The 18,856-nt window shown below is 44.3% G+C and overlaps 1 protein-coding gene across 4 annotated transcripts; it reads right to left on the bottom strand.

Moving 5' to 3' along the window:
• Nucleotides 1–7,981: 7,981 nt before the first annotated feature.
• Nucleotides 7,982–18,705, bottom strand: CCNL2 (cyclin L2). 4 transcript variants are annotated; one of them, XM_055798577.1, is made up of 11 exons: nucleotides 18,325–18,705; nucleotides 17,356–17,430; nucleotides 16,974–17,083; nucleotides 16,579–16,699; nucleotides 15,261–15,325; nucleotides 12,311–12,410; nucleotides 12,120–12,224; nucleotides 11,744–11,885; nucleotides 10,843–10,960; nucleotides 10,654–10,746; nucleotides 7,982–9,340 (listed from the first exon to the last, which is right to left on the bottom strand). In XM_055798577.1, exons 1-11 carry the CDS (start codon nucleotides 18,646–18,648, stop codon nucleotides 8,986–8,988), a joined length of 1,608 nt encoding a protein of 535 aa, XP_055654552.1. In that variant the 5' UTR covers nucleotides 18,649–18,705; the 3' UTR covers nucleotides 7,982–8,985. The 4 variants fall into 4 exon arrangements, with proteins under 4 accessions (XP_055654552.1, XP_027643359.1, XP_027643357.1 ...); XM_027787558.2 differs by lacking the exons at nucleotides 16,974–17,083; nucleotides 17,356–17,430; nucleotides 18,325–18,705 and adding an exon at nucleotides 12,768–14,522 and having other exon boundaries at nucleotides 15,261–16,699; XM_027787556.2 differs by lacking the exons at nucleotides 16,974–17,083; nucleotides 17,356–17,430; nucleotides 18,325–18,705 and adding an exon at nucleotides 13,646–14,522 and having other exon boundaries at nucleotides 12,311–13,144; nucleotides 15,261–16,699.
• Nucleotides 18,706–18,856: the final 151 nt, after the last annotated feature.

Here is an 18,856-nt window from a genome sequence, read left to right as displayed (position 1 = left end):
ACTGGGGCTGCCGGCGAGTGCCCAAAAATATCTTCTGTTCTTGTGACAAACGGGAGATAGAATGGGCTGGTGCGGACATCTCTTGTTTAAGCTGCCACGTTTCACATCACATCTCTAATGAGTGTAGGGCAGGCTGGGGAGCAGCTAATGAGCGTGAACTGGTTGGTTTCACATATTCCCTGAGGAATGACACACTGTATACATTGTCCCTTTCCCTGCTGTGAACGTGAGAAGCTGCATTGTGCGACACCACCTGAAATGGACATTGAAGGGGAGAGTGTGGACTTACAGATGCCTTACTCTAGGCTTACTCCAGGCTCACTAAGGGAAACCAGCAGTCTATTGTCAGTCTTACAACGCCAAGGAGGGCCGCTAGAGTGATAGGCAAGGCAAGTGATGGAAAGGGCTCTCCTGCTTTGAATAGACACGGTATCAGGTCTCTACAAAGCTAAGGAAATGATGAAAATGCCGTTGCCTTACACTATGCGTTCCCTTACTTACTCCTATAGAAGTATTCCCTCTGTTCTCTGAGGCTGGCTTAGCTACATCCATTTTGAAGTCTCGTTGGCTTCTTACGGAGCTGTTAGTGCTGGTAGCAGAGGAGGGTGGAGGCACTGTGGGATACAGGTACCACCTATTGCTTGCAAAGTACAGTCAGGTCAGTCCGCTTCTCCCTGGAACCCGGACCTAGCGAGGTTCAGATGCTCGGCTGGGATTTAGGGAATTATACCTCAACTCCTGGCTGCACAACAACTGCATTTGTCAGCTTGGGGAAGGGAGAAGAGTGTGTTCACGCTGCCTAGGTTTGGTATGTTGTTTAGGCAGCTGCTATTCCCGAGTTCTGAGAGACAGACTCATCCACCAAAGGGTCTGGAGAAGTCTAATTGAAATATGAATACCTGTCCTTATCCATCAGTTATAGGAAAGAGAAGGAATGCCCCAGCTTTGGTAATAAGTTCTCAGGCAGTGTGAATATCCTTCTTAGTATTTCCATATAGTCTCCTCTACCGGCTCCATGGCATTGTTTTCATAAGGACTGGAAGGAGATCAGGTGCCTTAAATAGATCAGCTGCGAGTGATCCTCCACAACAGGAGCCTTGGGAAGGGCCTTCATCTCCTCCATCCTCTCAAGATTCAGTGGCTTTGGAAATCGCATGGCCCGGGGGGCTGATTACCCTGACAGTGATGGGTGGTAGGCACTCACTGAAGCTTAGCTCAGCCGTGCAGGTAAGAGGCTGGTTTCACCCGTGGAGTTGGGAAGGAATACATAATTCAGCCATGCACAAGCTGCTTGTGCTCACACACACACACAGAAATCAATGGCTAATATCAAGGGCGTCAAAACAATCAAAGAAATGTCTGATTACTGTTCTGCCATGTGTAAAAATGAGCGTGTGGGTCTATCGCGCTTTAAATAAAGTGGATCCACAGAATTAGATTACACTCTTCTCTAAAGCTGGTGGGAAAAGCTCATCTTTGTGCAGAGATCAGATGTGGCGACAAGCCAGCAGTAAGGCTGCCCTGTACACCGATACCTGTGTTTTTCTCCTTTCTTCCAAATAAAGCGCCCTTCCAGAAATCTCTCTCTCTCACGAACACTGACACTCTCCTTTTCCAAGTGGTTTCATCAGTTACCTTCCTTCCTATGTGCACTACATTAATTTCAGAACAATTCTCTTTGTGCATTACAAACAGCATTTTGTTGGGTTTGGAGAATTATTTAAAAAAATAAAAAAAATAAATCCAGCAGCCATAAAACTGCTTACTTGACCTCTTTGTGCTTGTAATTTATTCAGCCCTCGCTGTCAGCACATAGGAGCGCTGGAATTTTGCGCGGGTGAGCGAAGCCTGCAGCGGCAGCGCTGGGACTGGCAGCCCCTGGGCTCGTGCTGGCGTGGACACGCCGTTGGGTACCGCAGCACCGCGCAGCCTGCGCCACCCCTCCCACGGCACAGCAGGGCCGCGATCGGTACTGACATAATCCCAGCGTGGGTTTGCTGACCTGAGACGTTGGTGACACCCGTTAGGCACTTTGTGCTTGGTGCCGCACTCGCCATCAACCCCAATCGCAGGTTCTATGGCCCTTTATAAACGCTTGCACTGCTATTTGCCTTCAATTTCTCAGGCATCCCTTGCTGTGTTCCTCCTCCAGTGCAGGTCCTGCCCCTGGAAGCCCCTCTTTCCCGAGTCATGTGGGGGATTCTTCTGCCAGCAGCTTTTGTGATGAGCAGCTGAACAAAAAGGATCCCACCAAAGTCAAGGGGAGGGTCGTCACTGCCAGGGCACAGCCAGGACGCCGCACACAGGCTGCTTGTCTCTTCTCTGGAATTCAGAGCAGTTCTCGAAGGGGAAGAAACAGTCTAACTACAGGAAGATGTTTTTCTCAGTAAATAAAATATATCCTGAAAATCCCCGCTGTTGTCTAGATACACAAGACACAGAACTAGCACATACAGAATTTTACATAATGCAAGGTTCTCCTAAAAAAAACCCCAAAAGCTCTCGTTCTGCTTTTATAGACAGGGAAACCAGGACAAGGTCCAGTCACATGGTCCAAGGTCACACCGAGCTGGAGACAGGTTCCCCGGGGCGAGCAAGGTCCCATCCCGCTAGCGAGGCGTTTTTCCTGAGTAACATGAGGTAGATATCCACGTTGCAAGACATAGCAAGCTACGTATGAGAGAAACACTGCCCAGGGCTCCTTGCCTCACCGGAGACAGCAAACAGCAGCCAGGTCCTGTGCATGCGGGTTCTCTTCCACCAGCTGATGCTGGATCCAAATCTGGCCAGCCCCAGTCACGTCTTCTCCCCTCAGCTCTCATTCTGTCCTTCCCAGCTCTTCCCAAGGTGTTTGCTACAGCTTTTAACCAAGTTCCGTGTACTAGAAGCTAGTTCCTCCAGGCCTACTTTTGTCAAACTCTTGGAGTCCACTCCAGATTTCAGCACGCTGTTACGCACAATCTAAGGCGGCAAATTTTTATGTTGTTCAGCTCAACTCGAGTTGGCTACACCAGAAGCAGAACTGCTTGGCTTAGTAATTTCTCCCCCACATTTAAAGACAGTAAAAACAAGGGTTGTCTGGCAACATTTCCAGAGGATTTACCTGGCAGGACACCGGAGAAAACGTTCCTTTTGTTTTGCATAGAGCAATATTTTTAAATAATTGCTACTTGCAGTTTCCATATTTGAGTGAGCTCCATCATTCAGCTCCTCTCTGGCTTAGGTCCATCGTCATGCAGGACACGCTGCAAGGCTGTTTTTATTTTTCTTGCAGGTCTCTGGCGCTTTTGCCACCCAAGAACATATCAGAATATTTATAGTGTTTGTGGAACTGTAAATCATTATTAGAGCGATAGTCTGTGAGCAAAACAAAGTTTAAAAATAGGCACTCCCTCTAACTAAACAGGTTTGAATCGCCAATCCAGAGCCTCCAGGTCAGCAGGATTCAGTCCAAGCAGACTCCAGGATGTCAAACATGGGAAGAGTAGTCGCCCTTCACAGAGGTGCACAAAATACTCTGCCGTAAACCAAAGCCACCATCCGTTTTGGTACTGCAGACCTGGCCGTGCCAGATCTTAAAGCTGGCTTCAGCTTCTGGTAGACTGAGAGGCACACGCAGCCAGCTCGGCACGAAGGTGGGCGGTTTCTGACCGAGGTGGAACCTCTCTCCCCTTTTACACCACACGTTTTCCCAGCACCCAGCTTGGCGTGGAGGCAGCGTCACTGAAGCTCACGGTACATCCCAGTTAAAATCTCCCTCCTTCCAAATGTCTAACAGGGAATTGAAACCAGGTTTACTCCTTTGATCTCAAAACCTGCAAGCTTTCTTGTTTACTCAATTATTCTTTCATTGCGTCAACTTACCAACATGGTGGGATCTTTCCCTCTCGGTCACCACCCGCCTGGCACACAGAGCTAGAAGTTCCATGTTTGAGGAAATAATTCTTCAGGCTTTCACCTGGAAAAGGAAAGCTTTGGTGACCAACCCTCTGGTGATACAGAGCAAATACAGATCTGAAGGTGCAACCTTCCACCTGCACGTTGGACTTACAGCTGTGGAGTCCATCGGTGAGGAAACTTTTAGCCGGGAAGCCTCGAGGGTTATTCCCCATGAAGGAAGGGGGACTAGGCTGCCTTGCTGGAGCAGGTAGAAGGCTTTTCCCAAGGAAGGAGAACCACAGCCTGGCCAAGACTGTAACACCTTCTAAGCCTGAGGTTTCAGTAAGTGCTGCCCCTCCAAAGGTTCCAGCCAGTGAGAACCTCTCTCCGGGCAGAAGGAAGCGCACGTGAACATCAGATACAGAGAGATCACAGAGGAGTTTGATGTTCTCACAAGCAAGCCCCGTGCTGCGGTTCTGAACACCTGAAGATGTTCGGAAAACACAAGTCATAATTCACCTAAAGAGCTGAGACTTGTATATGCATGCACGTACACAAAACCACGGTGCTTTTAACATTTTAGGTAAATCTCAGCTCTTCCGTTTGCTCAGCCTGATAGATACAGGTTTTTGTGTTTTGCAATCTTTGTAACCATGAGAACTATAATCTTTTTTGTTTTCTTAAAATGAACATTTAGATTCTCTCACAACTTCTCACTCAGTAGACTACAGGTTGGAAACAAACTCCAAATATTGTGTGATCTGTGACAAAGCCACAAGCACTGGTAGCTGGGTGGAGCTAAAGAAAAAAGGTTGGTCTCAGTAGTGTAAATACAGCGAAACTACTACGCACAGGCTTCAGCTGGAGGAACTAGTCAGGTCAGAGGCTGTCCTATTTTCTGTCCGCAAGGACTTAAGAACGTGTCTGGATTTGAGGACAGGCCTGTACCATCCCTCCAGCTTCCTGAAACATGCACTAGGTCAAACACTGATGCCTAGAAAAGTGCAGTTGATCCTTCGGTGAATTGTGAAAATGATGTCTGAGCAGGATTACACATCATTTATTCTATATTCAGCTCCACTTCCTAGGAAAATGAGTAAAAATTAAAGAACTAAAAGGTTCAGGAAGGAAGGTCTTTGCCAAAGAACTGTCGAGTTCCCCAAAAGCTCACGTGTGGGACTGACAGCAGGGTGATTTCTTAAGTCACAGTGAGGGTACAGACCGCCTCATCCTATCATTTCACAGGAACCACCACCGTTCAGCCAGATACCAGTGGGCTCCCACTGCTACCCCATCAGATGACCCTCAGGTGAAACAAGTTTTTTAATAAGACCAAAAGCATCCCTGCTCTTTTCAGCTCCTTAGGAAACATCAGGAAAAAAAAAAAAATCAACCGACAACCAGACGTACAGAAACAAAAAGGGGCTCCAAGAGGGCACTAAGCACAGGTAAGGAACAACAGAATGACTTGACACGGTATTTAACATTTTCTCCAATTTCTTTTTCCCCAGGTTCTTTTACAGTGTTGGGCCCAATCACATCCACTTGACGCCCACCACAGGAACTGGGCTTACGAAAGATGAGGCGAACAAATGCAACCTGGCTCCAAGAAAAGGGAATCAGCTGTCAGCTTCTGAGTTGCTTGTAATCGGCAGCACTTACTTCCCCGAGTTGTCTCAACAGTTCCCCAGGGCCGGCTTGCATCAAAACCACCACAGATGTTCATCCACTTCCAAACATTTTCACACCCCAGGAGCTGGCGCTGAGCCCATTTTCTCTTTTCCACGCATCAAGGTGCAAGTTTCTCATGAACCGCTGTTCTGTCATCTCCCCAAGATCACCCGTAGCTGCTACCTGTGCAGTTTGCTCCCTGTTGTACGGGCGAAGAGGACGAGTCATCACTGTTCATGCAATCCAGCTATCTGCCATCTACACTTTAAAGTGAGAGAAACGCACGTTCCATCCCACAGACTTCTGCGGCTTGCTGGATGTTATATTTGGTATCGCCTGGCCAGGTGCCTAAACTAACAGAATGCCCAAGATTCCCAGCTTCAAGGAAATCCAGATTTAATTCCAACGGTTTGTAAATTGACCACTGCAAAAAGCTTAAAGCGAAACTCTGCAATGACTGCTTTGGAATGCCGATCTGGTTATTTTCGGAGTGAAGTATGACAGATAGCACTGTTCTCAGCACAGCACATGCTGGAGAACTACTTGCTTGTAAATCCCCCCGAGTTACTGAATACACGCGGTAACGCTCTAATCTTGGACTTCCTAAGCGAAGCAGAACAGCCCTCGCCTGCCCTTGGGCTGCGTGCCGTACCACCCTCTGCACCTCTGACATCGACACCCACCCAGCCCCTGCACTTCAACCGTTCTTACGCTTCGTCGAGCTCCTCGCAGCACCTTCCCCCAAACCCACCTCGCTGCCAAGACATTCTGCGGAGCGGTCTGTGTTGGGCTTTTTGCCGGTAAAGACAGATTGTTCTCTCCTAGAACAGGATGTCTTTTAATCCTGTGATATAATCCCTTTTGTTTTGGAACCAAACCACTTTAATGCAAAAACATACACACTTTCTCCTTTGTGGGTTTCTTTTTTTTCCTCTCCAGATTTTAACAAATGTACTAAAAAGTGGATTACTATTTATTTAGCACTGTACTGCAGCACAGTAGTTTATAGAGCACAGCTGCTGATTTTTGTGCCAAGTGACACTATGTTCGTGTAGAAAAGTGTTCATAGCCTGGGTCTTACCTTAATCCTCGTCCATGCTACTTGCACCGGCGGAAGGTCACGTCTGTAGTTAGTAGACTTGAGACTTAACTAAGGTAATTCCTCTTTCCGGAGGAGGCAGCAGCTGTGAAACCTGCCTCCCCCTACGCTGCTCAGTTCACGAACTGGGCAAGAGGCAATTCTGGAAGCGTGCAGAGCAAAATGAAGTAATTAAACAGGGAAACGCTGACTACCTTTTAGAACTGGAATTAATAAACACAGTTTTGAGGTCGACCTGCTCCAAGTAATATACATGTAGTAAGAATCAGAAAGACTTAAAATGGGAACTCTCTAGAGAACACTGTTACTTCAGGTTGTTCATATCTGAATAGATCAAAGTTGCTTTTCGTATCACACTGTGTCTGAGCTCCTTTGAGTACTACTCAATTATCTAGCATACCAAGTATGAAATAATTAGTTTCCACCTCTGTGCAAGTCAAGCGAAGGCAGATAGTTTGCAGATTCAGGACCAGATTAACTTGCATTCCAAGCAGGACTCTGCCAAAGCTCCGAGAAGCTTTCCTTGTACACGCTGCCTATCTCAATTAGTTGTCTTTTCTCAGCTGAGATGTAATCAGAACTATGGTAAAGGACTACACACATACTACTTACAGCAAGGTGACCAGGAAATAGCTAGTCTTCTCTCTGCACAGCAAACAGGGTCACCCAACAAAACCATCCAGCAGTGATGCATTTAGAACAAGTAACCGTGTTGTGTAAAGTAGTAATTCCTGTTATGGAATAAAATGCCAGTGGTTGCTGCAGAGGTCAAAAGCATGACTTAGTTCAAACAAGGATTAGTCAAGTTCACAATCAGGTCCACTGGTGATTACGCAGAATAATCCTACCCAACCTCCAGCTCAGGAAATCGGTAGACTAGAGGCTGGCTAAAAGGAAGGCGGACTGCAAATCCTTTCAGCTGCTTTACCTCTACACTCCACATTAAGAAAATTGCCATCAGATTGGGCTGAATTTAAAAAAAGCGTTAGAAGACTCGGTCACACTGAGGTATCTACAAGATTGAGCAGAAAAAAACCTCATGCATCTTGTTTCCTCTGCAGGGGACAGAGTAAGTTTAACAAGCAGGCAGTGGTTCTAGTAAGATCTACTCGCAGAGCTTGAAAGGCTCAAGTAATAGCACCCTACTCCACACAGCACACCATCTACTCCTCCAGGATGGGCCCAGCATGGTACCTACTATAGCTGTGTTCAGGGAGTAACAACTTAGGCTAGCCTTAAATCTACTACAATTTGATGAATCTTCAGCACCAAATTTCTTTCCTTATGAGTAGGCACAGTGGTATAGCTCATAAGAAACTACTATCAAGTAAATGTAATAGAAAATCAAATACTTTAATGAAATTAGGGATCATGAGAGTAACAGCTCAGATATACCACTAGAACTGATACTACTGGGCTGTGGGGTTTTTGCTATTTTTTTTAAATGCTCTGTTCTTCAACAAGCATGCAGATTGACAAACTACTAATTCTTCAGAGTGTCAAAGATCCTGAGTAAAGAATTTCAAACCACTTTAAATGTATATATAGGAAACGTCTTATGAGCTGGTGGCCCGCACACAGCATTGCACAGATAAAAATATACTACTCTCAATACACAGAGCTAAATACTTTCACATTTATCAGAATTTTCTACACAAGTCTTTTGATAGAATTCAAGTTTTGAATTTTCTGTATATATCTTCCACCTGTATTAAACAAATGCTTATTTACATTGTGGATAAAGTGTAAAGGCTAGTAAGGCCATATTCCCATACTGTAACACTGCAAAACATATATACACATATATAACCTAATATAGGCAACAGTTCTAAAATAGTCACCTTAACATTTGTACAACATAACTGAGTCAGTATGAAAAGACAGCTTTGTTAGCACCAAGCCACTCCAATGGTTTTTATGAACTGTCTGGAGCCTTCTAGTTCCACAGGGAAGGACTGCTCAGCCCAGCATTCCAACTACTGAGCAATGGAGGTCCTGCTTGCAGAACTGGAAGTCCCAAACAACACTCCACTGCACTACAGTATGGAAATTGCTAAAGAGCAGGCGTAGGAGCATCCAGCGAGAAGTTCTGCACTGTTATTAGGTGACACTCCAGCAGAACAGTCACCAAGACATTTATCAGATTAAGCCTTTCACATCATCCCATCCTGTTAGTGTCTCTCCTTTGGATTCACGACAGCAAGTACAGAATTGCCAGCAGAATGGACATTACTCAAGCTAGGTGGTTTACAAGCCAGGTTAACCCTATACTGCAAAGTTCAAACAGAGAAGAGCTCCACTGCTTAAATTCCAAAGGAAAGAACTTTTTGCTTTATTTATCGCCTATGCCTACTGTGGCCAGGATGGTCTCGGTCATAGCGATGACTTGCCCGCTCATAGGAGCGTGAACGCTCATGCCTGTGATTTCGGTAGTAGTGACTCTTCTTCTTGTACTTCCCTGAATGGTCAGAGCGCTCCCGGGATCGGCTCCTGGAACGCGATGAACTCCTGCTGCGTGACTTCCGTGGCTTGTGCGTTGAGTATTTGTAGTCTTTTGACTTCTTGTAACTTCTCACCTTGGAGCCTTTGTAGCTAGAGCTGTGGTTGAACTGTCTTGGGGGAGAGTCACTGCGGCTCCTGGAACGGCTGTGGGATTTGGAACCGCTTGATGTAGAGTAACTTTCACTTTTCCTAGGGAAACAGAAAAGAACAGGAGAGAAAACAGGATTTTCTTAATATTACACAGAATTACTCTGTGATACTACTAGCACCTAAAGGTAGTCCCAATACATATATACACACTTCAAGTACCATACAGACAAATGCTTCTCACTTGCAGAGCCAAGGTGTGCAAGCACACTTTGAGAGCAGGCACTTAATTCTGTATTTTGTCGTTCAGAACCCCATGATAACTAATTTTGTGTCCTAGGCTTGACCACATCTGGTTACATTAGAAATACTGATTTTTAGAAACTCGTATCTGTTTGGTGTATAGCAGTCCTGTCTCAGTTTTAGGTTTTTTCCTTCACTATTCAGAAAACAAGCATGAATAGCTAAGAGTAACTGCCAGATTCAAAGTGCTACCAACAATGAGACAAAAGGTAAACCTACTCCTGCTTCGCTTATGGTTATACTGTCACCAAAACACCCAAGTTTGGAGTTTATGTTCCTTTCTGTCTCTTTGATTTCCCCTTTATGGGTATGTATCATTGGTTATATGCTGAACTTTAAAGGCAAAGGCAGTACAGAAAGCAGATTTTAAAGATGTTCCATTACATTCAGGTAATTACTAAAAGGCAATTTTGAATTAAAAATTGAAGAATTTTCATCAGCAGATTTTAGCTTTGGTCTTTTCCCGCACAGACATTAACACAAAGCCATACTTTTGTCAGTACCCACCCAAACCCAATGGGATGGACTGCTGAATAAGCCGCCAAACTTGCATTGACTGAAGGGCAAGAATCTCTTACTAGATACTCCCAACTGGATACAAAACAGGATCATTTTTTATTTTATGAATTAAAAGTTTTGTAGGAACAACAGCCAATGAGACTAAGGCTGGAGTGAAAGGTTCATCTACTGTGGAAAATGGTTTAACTACTCCAGTACAGTTTAGTAAAAAGGTAACTCCATAAAGGCTGTAGCCACAAACACCCAACTGTACATATAAAACTTTACATATAAAAACCCCAAACCGATACACAAACCCTGCTGCTCGGTGGGCCACGTGTCACCAATAAAACAGGCTGACAGTGGAAAATGTCACAGTATATTTACACTCTTTCAGCCTGTTTGGCACAGGTATGACAAGGTCAGAGACAGCAACTCCCTTGACCTGTGAGCCAAAATAGTACAACTTTCTAGCCATAACATTTCTGGAGTTTTAACTAGCAGCACATACTGCTTTGGTATTCCACAGCCCCCGCAGCTGAGAAACTACCAAAGCTCACCCTCTGAAACTGGGAGCTTTTTGCAGCATACCCTGCCTTTGTGACAGTACATACCTGTGCTTAGGGGATGCAGATCTGGACGGTGATCTTGAATAACTTTGATCTCTACTTCCACTTCGACTTCTGCTTTCTCTTCCTTTCTGAACGCTGCAAGAGAGAATAAACAGAATGTTACATTGCTTAAAGTAGGGCTGGGGAAAAAAAAAAAAAAAAAAATCTGCTTCCTCAATTTGAAAGCCTTACCCGTTTACTGGGCTATTTGAACTCATTCTTTTTGCTCCCTCTGTTTTCCTTTTAGCATTCTTCATTGCCTGAACCGGTAGTGGTGAAGGTTTATTTCCTTTAACCTCTTTTGGAGACTCTAGAAAAACAAGCCTTTGTTACCTTATCTTGAAAGTACGAGTAGCGACTGAAAGAAGGACTGAAGCCTCCCCTTGCCCCATTTCCCCATCTTTGTAACAATCAGTACTACGTGCAGTTTGCATGTATGTGCACACATGCATGCCCACACAGCCACCCACGTGACGCAGAACTGAAGAAGTTCACAGAAGGCAGAAGTTAACCTGAAACATTTCTGCCCAAACACTGAAGGAACGCCAAGGAGTTAACTGCAACAGTAACACATTGCTTTCAAAGCCACTTCAGGAAGGTAGAACAGCAACTTCTTTTTCCCGCCCATCATCCAGTATCTTATTAAAGGTAAACTGAGGAGGAAGATGGTAATTGTTATCTCCTAGGCAGAATGTACGAGACCGGAAACTTTTGACCGAATATGCAGGAAAATATTCCCTACCCATCACCCAAAAAATACTACTCCTGCCAGAGATCCTAATCATACCTGTGCTTCAGTATTGCTTTAGCATAACATGCCAGTTCCAAGTATTTGTTTGAGTTTGTTGCCAGAACTACATAATAGCAAGCCCCTGTACTACAGAAGTTTAAACCTTAATTTTAGAATTACTGGATTTTAGCCTTTTATTTGTTTCAAGAAATTACAAAGTTATGATGCTATTCAAACTCTGACATTTGAATAGTTGTTAAAGCCAGCTTAAAAAAATAAAACCCACACTGTTTATGCATCCCAAAGGGGTAAATACATATTTAAGATGAGAAAGTTATTAAAAACAAGTTATCCACTATTTACCATTTTTCGGGATAGGGGAAAATCCTGAAGTGTTATCCAAACTTGGGGCTCCCTCAGGTACTAGACCTTTAGCTTGTGCTTTTGCCTCTTCGATAGCTAATTTCTTCTTTTCTATTTTACTTTCCAGATCAGATAAATCAACCTGTGAACACAGGAGGACCACTTATGACAAAACTTTGTAAATTCAACTTTCTGCTTACTCACTTCTGGGAGGGGGAAATAAATAAATAAATCTAAAGAGACACAGACACTAGAACTATCCTGTTCCACTTCATGTACCAGGCTTGCAGCTAGTTTCAAATGGGATAAGGTTTCCCAACTCATGTCCTAAGCTGCAGCCTCTAATGAACGCTCACAATATGAAAAACCAGCAAACCTTTTTCCGAGTATAGAGCTGCAAAATTTTTAAGCAGATTTCTTGAATTTCTTCCTCTGTTGCTCCAAAGAGTAAAAACCAGTGTGGACGATTAGGAAGTGGAATCTGAAAGGGAAGGCAAGGCATGCTCAGTTTTTTGCTTCTATTAAAACACCTAACAAATTTGAAATTAAAAGGAACTGCAGGCTCACCTCCAGCGTCCTAGCTGCAAGGTAAATACATGCACAGGCAATGCTTTCTGGCTGGAATCTTACAAAGACATCTGTTCTCAAGCTATCATTCATGTAGTTCCTGAAAGACAGGATATCAGGAAAGTTGCATGGCACTGCAAAGTTGCTTGTGTTTTTTTGGTTTTTGTTTTTACTTCTACAAGGACTATTTCTTTCTGCATTCAGTGACTAGACCTCAACATTATACTCCTGTAAATCTAAAGAAAAGTTGAATGATTTTACAAAAAAAAAAAAAAAAAAAAAAAAAAAAATCCCTCAATGGGAGGGATGTGTGACAGAAATTAAGTTTGACTGACTGACTGGCTGCTGAAAATTCAGTTGTGAAAAGAGAACCAATTTTAACTTCACTTTTCCTTCTGGATCTCTACTGGCCTGCTCTCATGCAACAGACAAAGTTATTTTCATCAAGACAACATACAATATAATCTGAAGTACTCAGATATAGATTTTTAGGTTCACATGTTTCTCTGCAATACGGCTGAACCCAGATGGTTTGCTGAAAGCTGCAGCTCCTGTAGTAGTCCTCCCATGAAAACGCAGTCCACTTCGGCACACGTCAACCTCCACTGGAGATTTAAGGGGTTCCCTTTCCTTCCGAAGCGTTTTTTTCCATCCAAAACAGAATTCTTTTTGATGCAAAAAGCAGCCATAGAAGAAATCAGGGTGTTTGCGAACATCAATTCAGAAGAATACTCAGTATTCAGGCAGATCTCCTCTTTGGCACATGAAATAAGGTTTCCAAATTGTCCCATTTCAGTAAGGTTGCTTAAAATGAATATTCACAGAATGAGAAAACTGTAAAATATTGCATATATTCCAGTCAGTACACTTAAGCATTATTCTTCTAAATCTTAAATACACAAAGTAAATTCCTCTGAATCTGTCAGCTGACGTGCTTAAAAAGATCTAGATTTTTGAGCACATATGCCAAGCAAAGTATCAGATGGGGAAAAGCTAAAACCAGACACAATAGAAAGTCCTCAAAAGAATACGCTTTCTGAAAATAGTAATTAACCATGTGGGTACCCAGTATACAAGGATTCACTAACCCCCAAGGCATCCTAACCAGAGCCCACAGTCCAAACACCTGTAACCAGTTTACACAGGACAGACAAAAGGAACTTGAACCCCAAAAGCATCAAACTCCCACCCGCCCCAGTTATCTTACATTCCTGTTCACACAAAGAGCAACTGCTACCCCAGAGAAGCAATGCTAAATAGACATCAGCTCATCTTTCTGGGAAAGAGGAACTTCAAAACCTACTTTTCTTGTCCCACAACAAAGAGAGCACAAACCTTTTGGCAAAAGAAGCAATAAAGAAAAGCGGTACGTCAAACATCTGGAAGTCATACAGCCTTTTTCTAATTTGCCAAATTGAATAACATGCCTGCTTCCAAGTTTGGTCTGCATATTTTCCCTGTGGGCTCAGAATCAGACACATGAGGAAATGAATCCTTGTTACAATATTTTAAGAAAAAAGTAATGTTGTAAAAACACACATTTCAAAAAACCAATTATACTGGATATCCACCAGTTTCCAGGTACTAGAAGCAACAAGCATCAGCACACAAATTTATTTTAACAAGTGAATTGCTTCTCAATTAGGCAAATTTCCTCCCTCCTCCTCACCTAACCTTCTTTTCATTACAAGTAAAAAATTGGAAATGAGTAGTCACATCCGAGTACTTCATGCAATGGTACTGGGAAAGCCGGTAGCGGGAAGTTTCTCTAAGCACTACATTTGACTCTAAGCTTCACATATGTACTCAAATGTCTCCTCAAACTAGTTTACAAATAGACAGCAGGTTTCAGGTTTTGTTGTGTTAATTCATCTCTTTTAAGACTTAAATCCCACCTTAATTTGCTTTATCATTTAAGAATACATTATTTTAACAGTTATAGAAGCATAACATTAAAAATCTTTCAGAACTGCAACAATCAGGTTATCAAATATACAGCAGTCAAAAGGCACAATGAAAATAAAAGTCAAAAAAGTGTAAGCACAAGAAGCAGTTGGCCAGTTACTATACTATCATGTATATACCACCTGTCTAGAGTCAGCCTTCTCTTTGGAGAGCCTGCTTTGGTTTGACTGAAGACGGCAGCTATCCCTGCACCATAGCGCTTGGGCAGCAGAGGAGAAGTCTTAGTCACTTACCCTCAGAGGCTACCCTTTGATTAAAAGAGTACAGAAAAGAAAAGTCAAAACTGGTTCTCTACACACAGGTCACAGTACCAGACAGTTCAGTCAGCAGAAATATGATCTTTGGATTCACTAACGGTTTTTAAACCACAGTATTCTTAAAAAGCATTCTTGTTTAAAGCATTAATCTATTCATTAAGTTTAAGACCTGGAATTTTACATAAGCTTCCCATCCCCAAGCAAATCTTTACTGTAAAGAGAGCAACAAGGCAGAGGACATTTCTTGGCAAACATGGAAACATTTGAGTTTATCCAGTCTTAGAAGCTGACATCTTGCATTGTCCATATAGGCAAAAGAAATTTATCTGTGCTGAGTTTTTGGTACACCTGTAATCAAGCTCAAGCCATGGGAAAAGCCACTTCCCAGCACTAGTAACAGAGTTTTTAACTATACATCATTTTCTCTGAAGGACAAAAAACCAAGAAAGTGCTATAACCCACTCAACATTTTCCTTTCAGCTGAAAAGTGAAAGCAGAGAGGAGGGAAGTGAGAAGTCAGGGTGGAAAGCTACCTTACCATTAAAACAGCACCTCTAACTTAAGAGGCCGATCAACATTTGGGTAGTAGTTTGGGCCACACCAAGAAACAGTGGAGCTGTCTGGTGTGGCCCACAATCATATCCGAGCAATGCTGCCCAGAGTGCCTCAAGTGACATATTTCTGCTACTGCCCCTGCTGGTCTCTTGTAACAAAGAAAATCAACTTACCATGAAGTCTGGACCAGGTGTTGGTTACGTTCACATTCTAATACCTGAAGGTACATAACGATTATCTGGAAGATACGGGTTATTGTGTTATTAACAAGAATCTTGAGAGCCACCTATTTATTTCAGAGGGAGACCCATGAGGCATCTGTTATTCTCTTCCAAGTTCTACAACACTCCACAGGAGAGCGTTTGCAACATCCCCAGCATTTATTCACACTGCTTCTGCTCTCCAATGCAAAAGCTGGACACTCAACCAGATCTGACCTTCCTAGCTCTCCGTCTTCCGAGCTCAGGCATCATGCTATTCATCTAGATGTCTCGTCTCGTCTTCAACTGTTTTCAAACTATGTATGTTCTCCTATCAAACCCACGATTCCTTTTAGCTGTAAACTTGGGAGAAAATATCACTAGCTGCAATAAGCAGTAAGAAATATATTTTTTTGCAGAGAACAGATCTAACACGTTGTGTGTTGCTGGTTTATTCAGGTCTGGGTTTTTCTCTTAGGTTTGAAAGGAAAACAAGGTTGCAGATAAAGACTATTCTAATAGAAAAAATTCATACCAATTAACAAACAAGTACAATTGTCCTCTGGGGGAATGGTAACATGAACGAATGACTGAATTTAAGTCAAGCAGGCTTAAAAAGACTTTTAAGACAGCAGTAGTTTTTAGAGATCCCAAGTCCTGCTGTCACAGAAGTAGCAGGTTCTTCTTCCACACTTAGCTACTTATGGGATAACACTAACGGTACTAAAGCGCCAATTTAAAACATTTGCAGTAGTTGTGTCTTTCAAGTACCATTCCTAGTCTGGCACATGATATTTATATATTGAGAACCATCTCATTTCTAGTCAAGTCCTTCACATCTGAGTGTACTTTTTAGAATATAAGCAGCACTGCTAAATAGCTCATCAGGATTTAATAACCTCGGCATGTATCCAACAAGGATTGATCATGACACGCAGTGTTTCTGGTAATAGGCTATCACAATCCTAGGTCTCCAAATTCCTTTCTGCTTAAGAAACTACATTTAGTTGACGTTTTCCAGCACCACAGCTACCTGCTTATATAATTTGACTTCATGGAATACTTAGCATCTGCATCCACCTCCAGTCGTCTTTCAGCAGTGACACAAGACCAACTAGTAAGAATCTCTTAAATGAGAAAGAAGACATCGAGAACGTAAGATGCTAGCTTTACCGAATTAACTAGCATTATCATATACAAACGATACAGCTTCCATGCATTTAGGCAGTCTACTCAAAGCATTTACAGAGTATGAAATGCTTATTATAAAGTTCACTTATACAGTACAAACCTTATGAGGGTGCTTTACGTGAACACAAAATCCCAACTCCTTTAACACTCTTCTTTCTGCCTTAATAATTTGATTCTTCAAGTTCACATATTCTTGATCCAATATTAGAGGCACAGGTTTTCTGCAAGACAATTTCAAATTCTGAAGACGATCTTAACCTCTGAGAGTACTCACATGCAGGCTGTGTTCGTGTAAATGTAAAGAGACATCACTCCTTCTAACACCAAAAGCATTTACTTAATAAAATGGGTCAACTCACTTTTCTCCTTCATGGGATTTCTTCAAGATGTTCATTGATTTACAAAACAGGGAACGATCCTATCACTGGCCCATGAAGTTTAAAAACTTTAAACTACAACATCAATACTTCCGATTATTTCAAAGTCTAAACTTACTTTTTTTCCCGTAGATGTCTAAGGCGATGGAACACATTAATTACATCCCTTATGCGTCTTGGTGCTTCTTCAATTTTGGATGCCAGATGAACACAGGCCATTGACACATGCTGAAATACAAGTATTGCAAGATACTGATGTTTTGCTCAACTCAGGAACTGATCTCCTCCAACAGCTTAAGGAGGGATAACAAGAGAAAATGGTGGTAAAAGAAGGAAATACTAAAAATTTGTACAAAATCAGTACTACGTAGCTTTGTAAAAATCATACCGATCGAGAAGTAAAATCTAAAGGTTAGTTACTAACACTCTGATCACATCTAACGTGGCAAAACAGATCAAATAACATTTGTAACCATATGCATCTTTTAATGTTTTCTTACCTCCATGGAATGCTTCACAAAAGACTTGGTATAAAAAAAGCGTTGAAATAGCACCTGTCCTGTAGCCATGGCAACCTGAAAAGGAAGAAATCACAACAGGTATTAATAAAACAACTTCCAGTTCCAACGCGACATTACCTGGAACGACTTCAACAGATTTAAGACCCAGAGGATGAGCTAAGCTGTATTTAGGCACGGGAGTAAATTCAGTGGGATCTAAGGAAAACTAGCACCCCCTACCTCTGTAACAGATTAAGTTGCCCAAAATGTTATCAACACCACAAACACTGTAAGTAAAATCGTTAATTTCTTTTATCAAGTATTAAAACATGTGCCAAAGCACAGAAAAATAAATAAAATAGTAATAATATACCCCCTAAACGCTAGAATCCAGTAGAACTGGGAGGAATGGCAGTATACCAGAAAAACTTTATTTGTTCCGTGGTGGAAGGAGGAGGTGTTTCCTAATCATATTATGATTTGCATATACTCGTAACACAATCTGAGCGGCCGAGGTTGGGTAGCTAGAGGATGCCTGTAAAGTTTTACGCTCAGGAGAGCAACGAGACTCGGGGGGAGTGGAGCTCGCCAGGAAACAAAGCCCTTCCGAGGTCACGGCAGCCCCCGGGAGCGCCAGAGGCCTTCCCCTCCCGCCGCCCCGGCGTTAGGAGGGCGCTGCGGTAGCGCTGGGGCGGCGCCGGAGGCTGTTGCATCACCCGCTGCCGCCCGGGCGGGGAAGGCCGCAGGGCCGGCGGCTTTCGCCTTCCACAGCCCGGCCAAAAGGGGCACTCCCCGGCCGCCCCCCCCCACCTCTAGCCGCGGGATGGCGGCCTAGCCACCGAGTGCCGGCTCCGCCCGCCACCGCGGCCTAGCCACCAAAGCTCGGCCCGGCCCCGCGCCCGCCCCGCCGCGGCCTTCTCCCCCGGCCAGCGGCGAGGCCTTCCCCGCCGTGCCGCGGCCCAGCCCTACCTGCGGGAGCCGGAGCAGGATGCCGGCCGCCTGGATGAGCTCGCAACCGGTGACGCGCAGCTCGGTCTCGGTGTCGGGATCGAGCCCGCTGCTCATGGACGGGGTGAAGCGCAGCGTGTGCTCGGGCAGCAGGCAGTTCTCCAGCGTGATCAACACCCCCGAGTACAGGCGGTCCCCGATCAGCACCGCCCCGGGGCCCGGCACCGGCGCACCGCCGCCCGCCGGGGCTGATCCCGCCGCCGTAGCGCCGGCGGCCTGAGGCCCCGCCGGCCCGCTGCCTGCCACCGCCACCACGGCCGCCGCGCTGCCCGACCCCGCCGCCATTTTGTGGTGGTGCCGCCGCCTCGCCTGCCTCCGCTCTCCTTCCCCGCCGGGCGGCGCCTCTGCCCACCGCCCCTCCGCTTCCGCTCCTCGCCTATTGGTGGGGCGCGGCGCAGCGGCGGCCGCCCATTGGCCCGGCCCCTGTGACGTCTGACGCTAGCCGCGGGCCGAACGCAGCGGCGCCACGCACCGCTTGGGCATTTGAACACGG

The sequence above is a fragment of the Falco peregrinus genome, chromosome 3 (assembly GCF_023634155.1).
Source record: "Falco peregrinus isolate bFalPer1 chromosome 3, bFalPer1.pri, whole genome shotgun sequence".
Lineage (NCBI taxonomy): Eukaryota > Metazoa > Chordata > Aves > Falconiformes > Falconidae > Falco > Falco peregrinus.
This window is presented reverse-complemented; position numbering and strand designations above follow the sequence as displayed.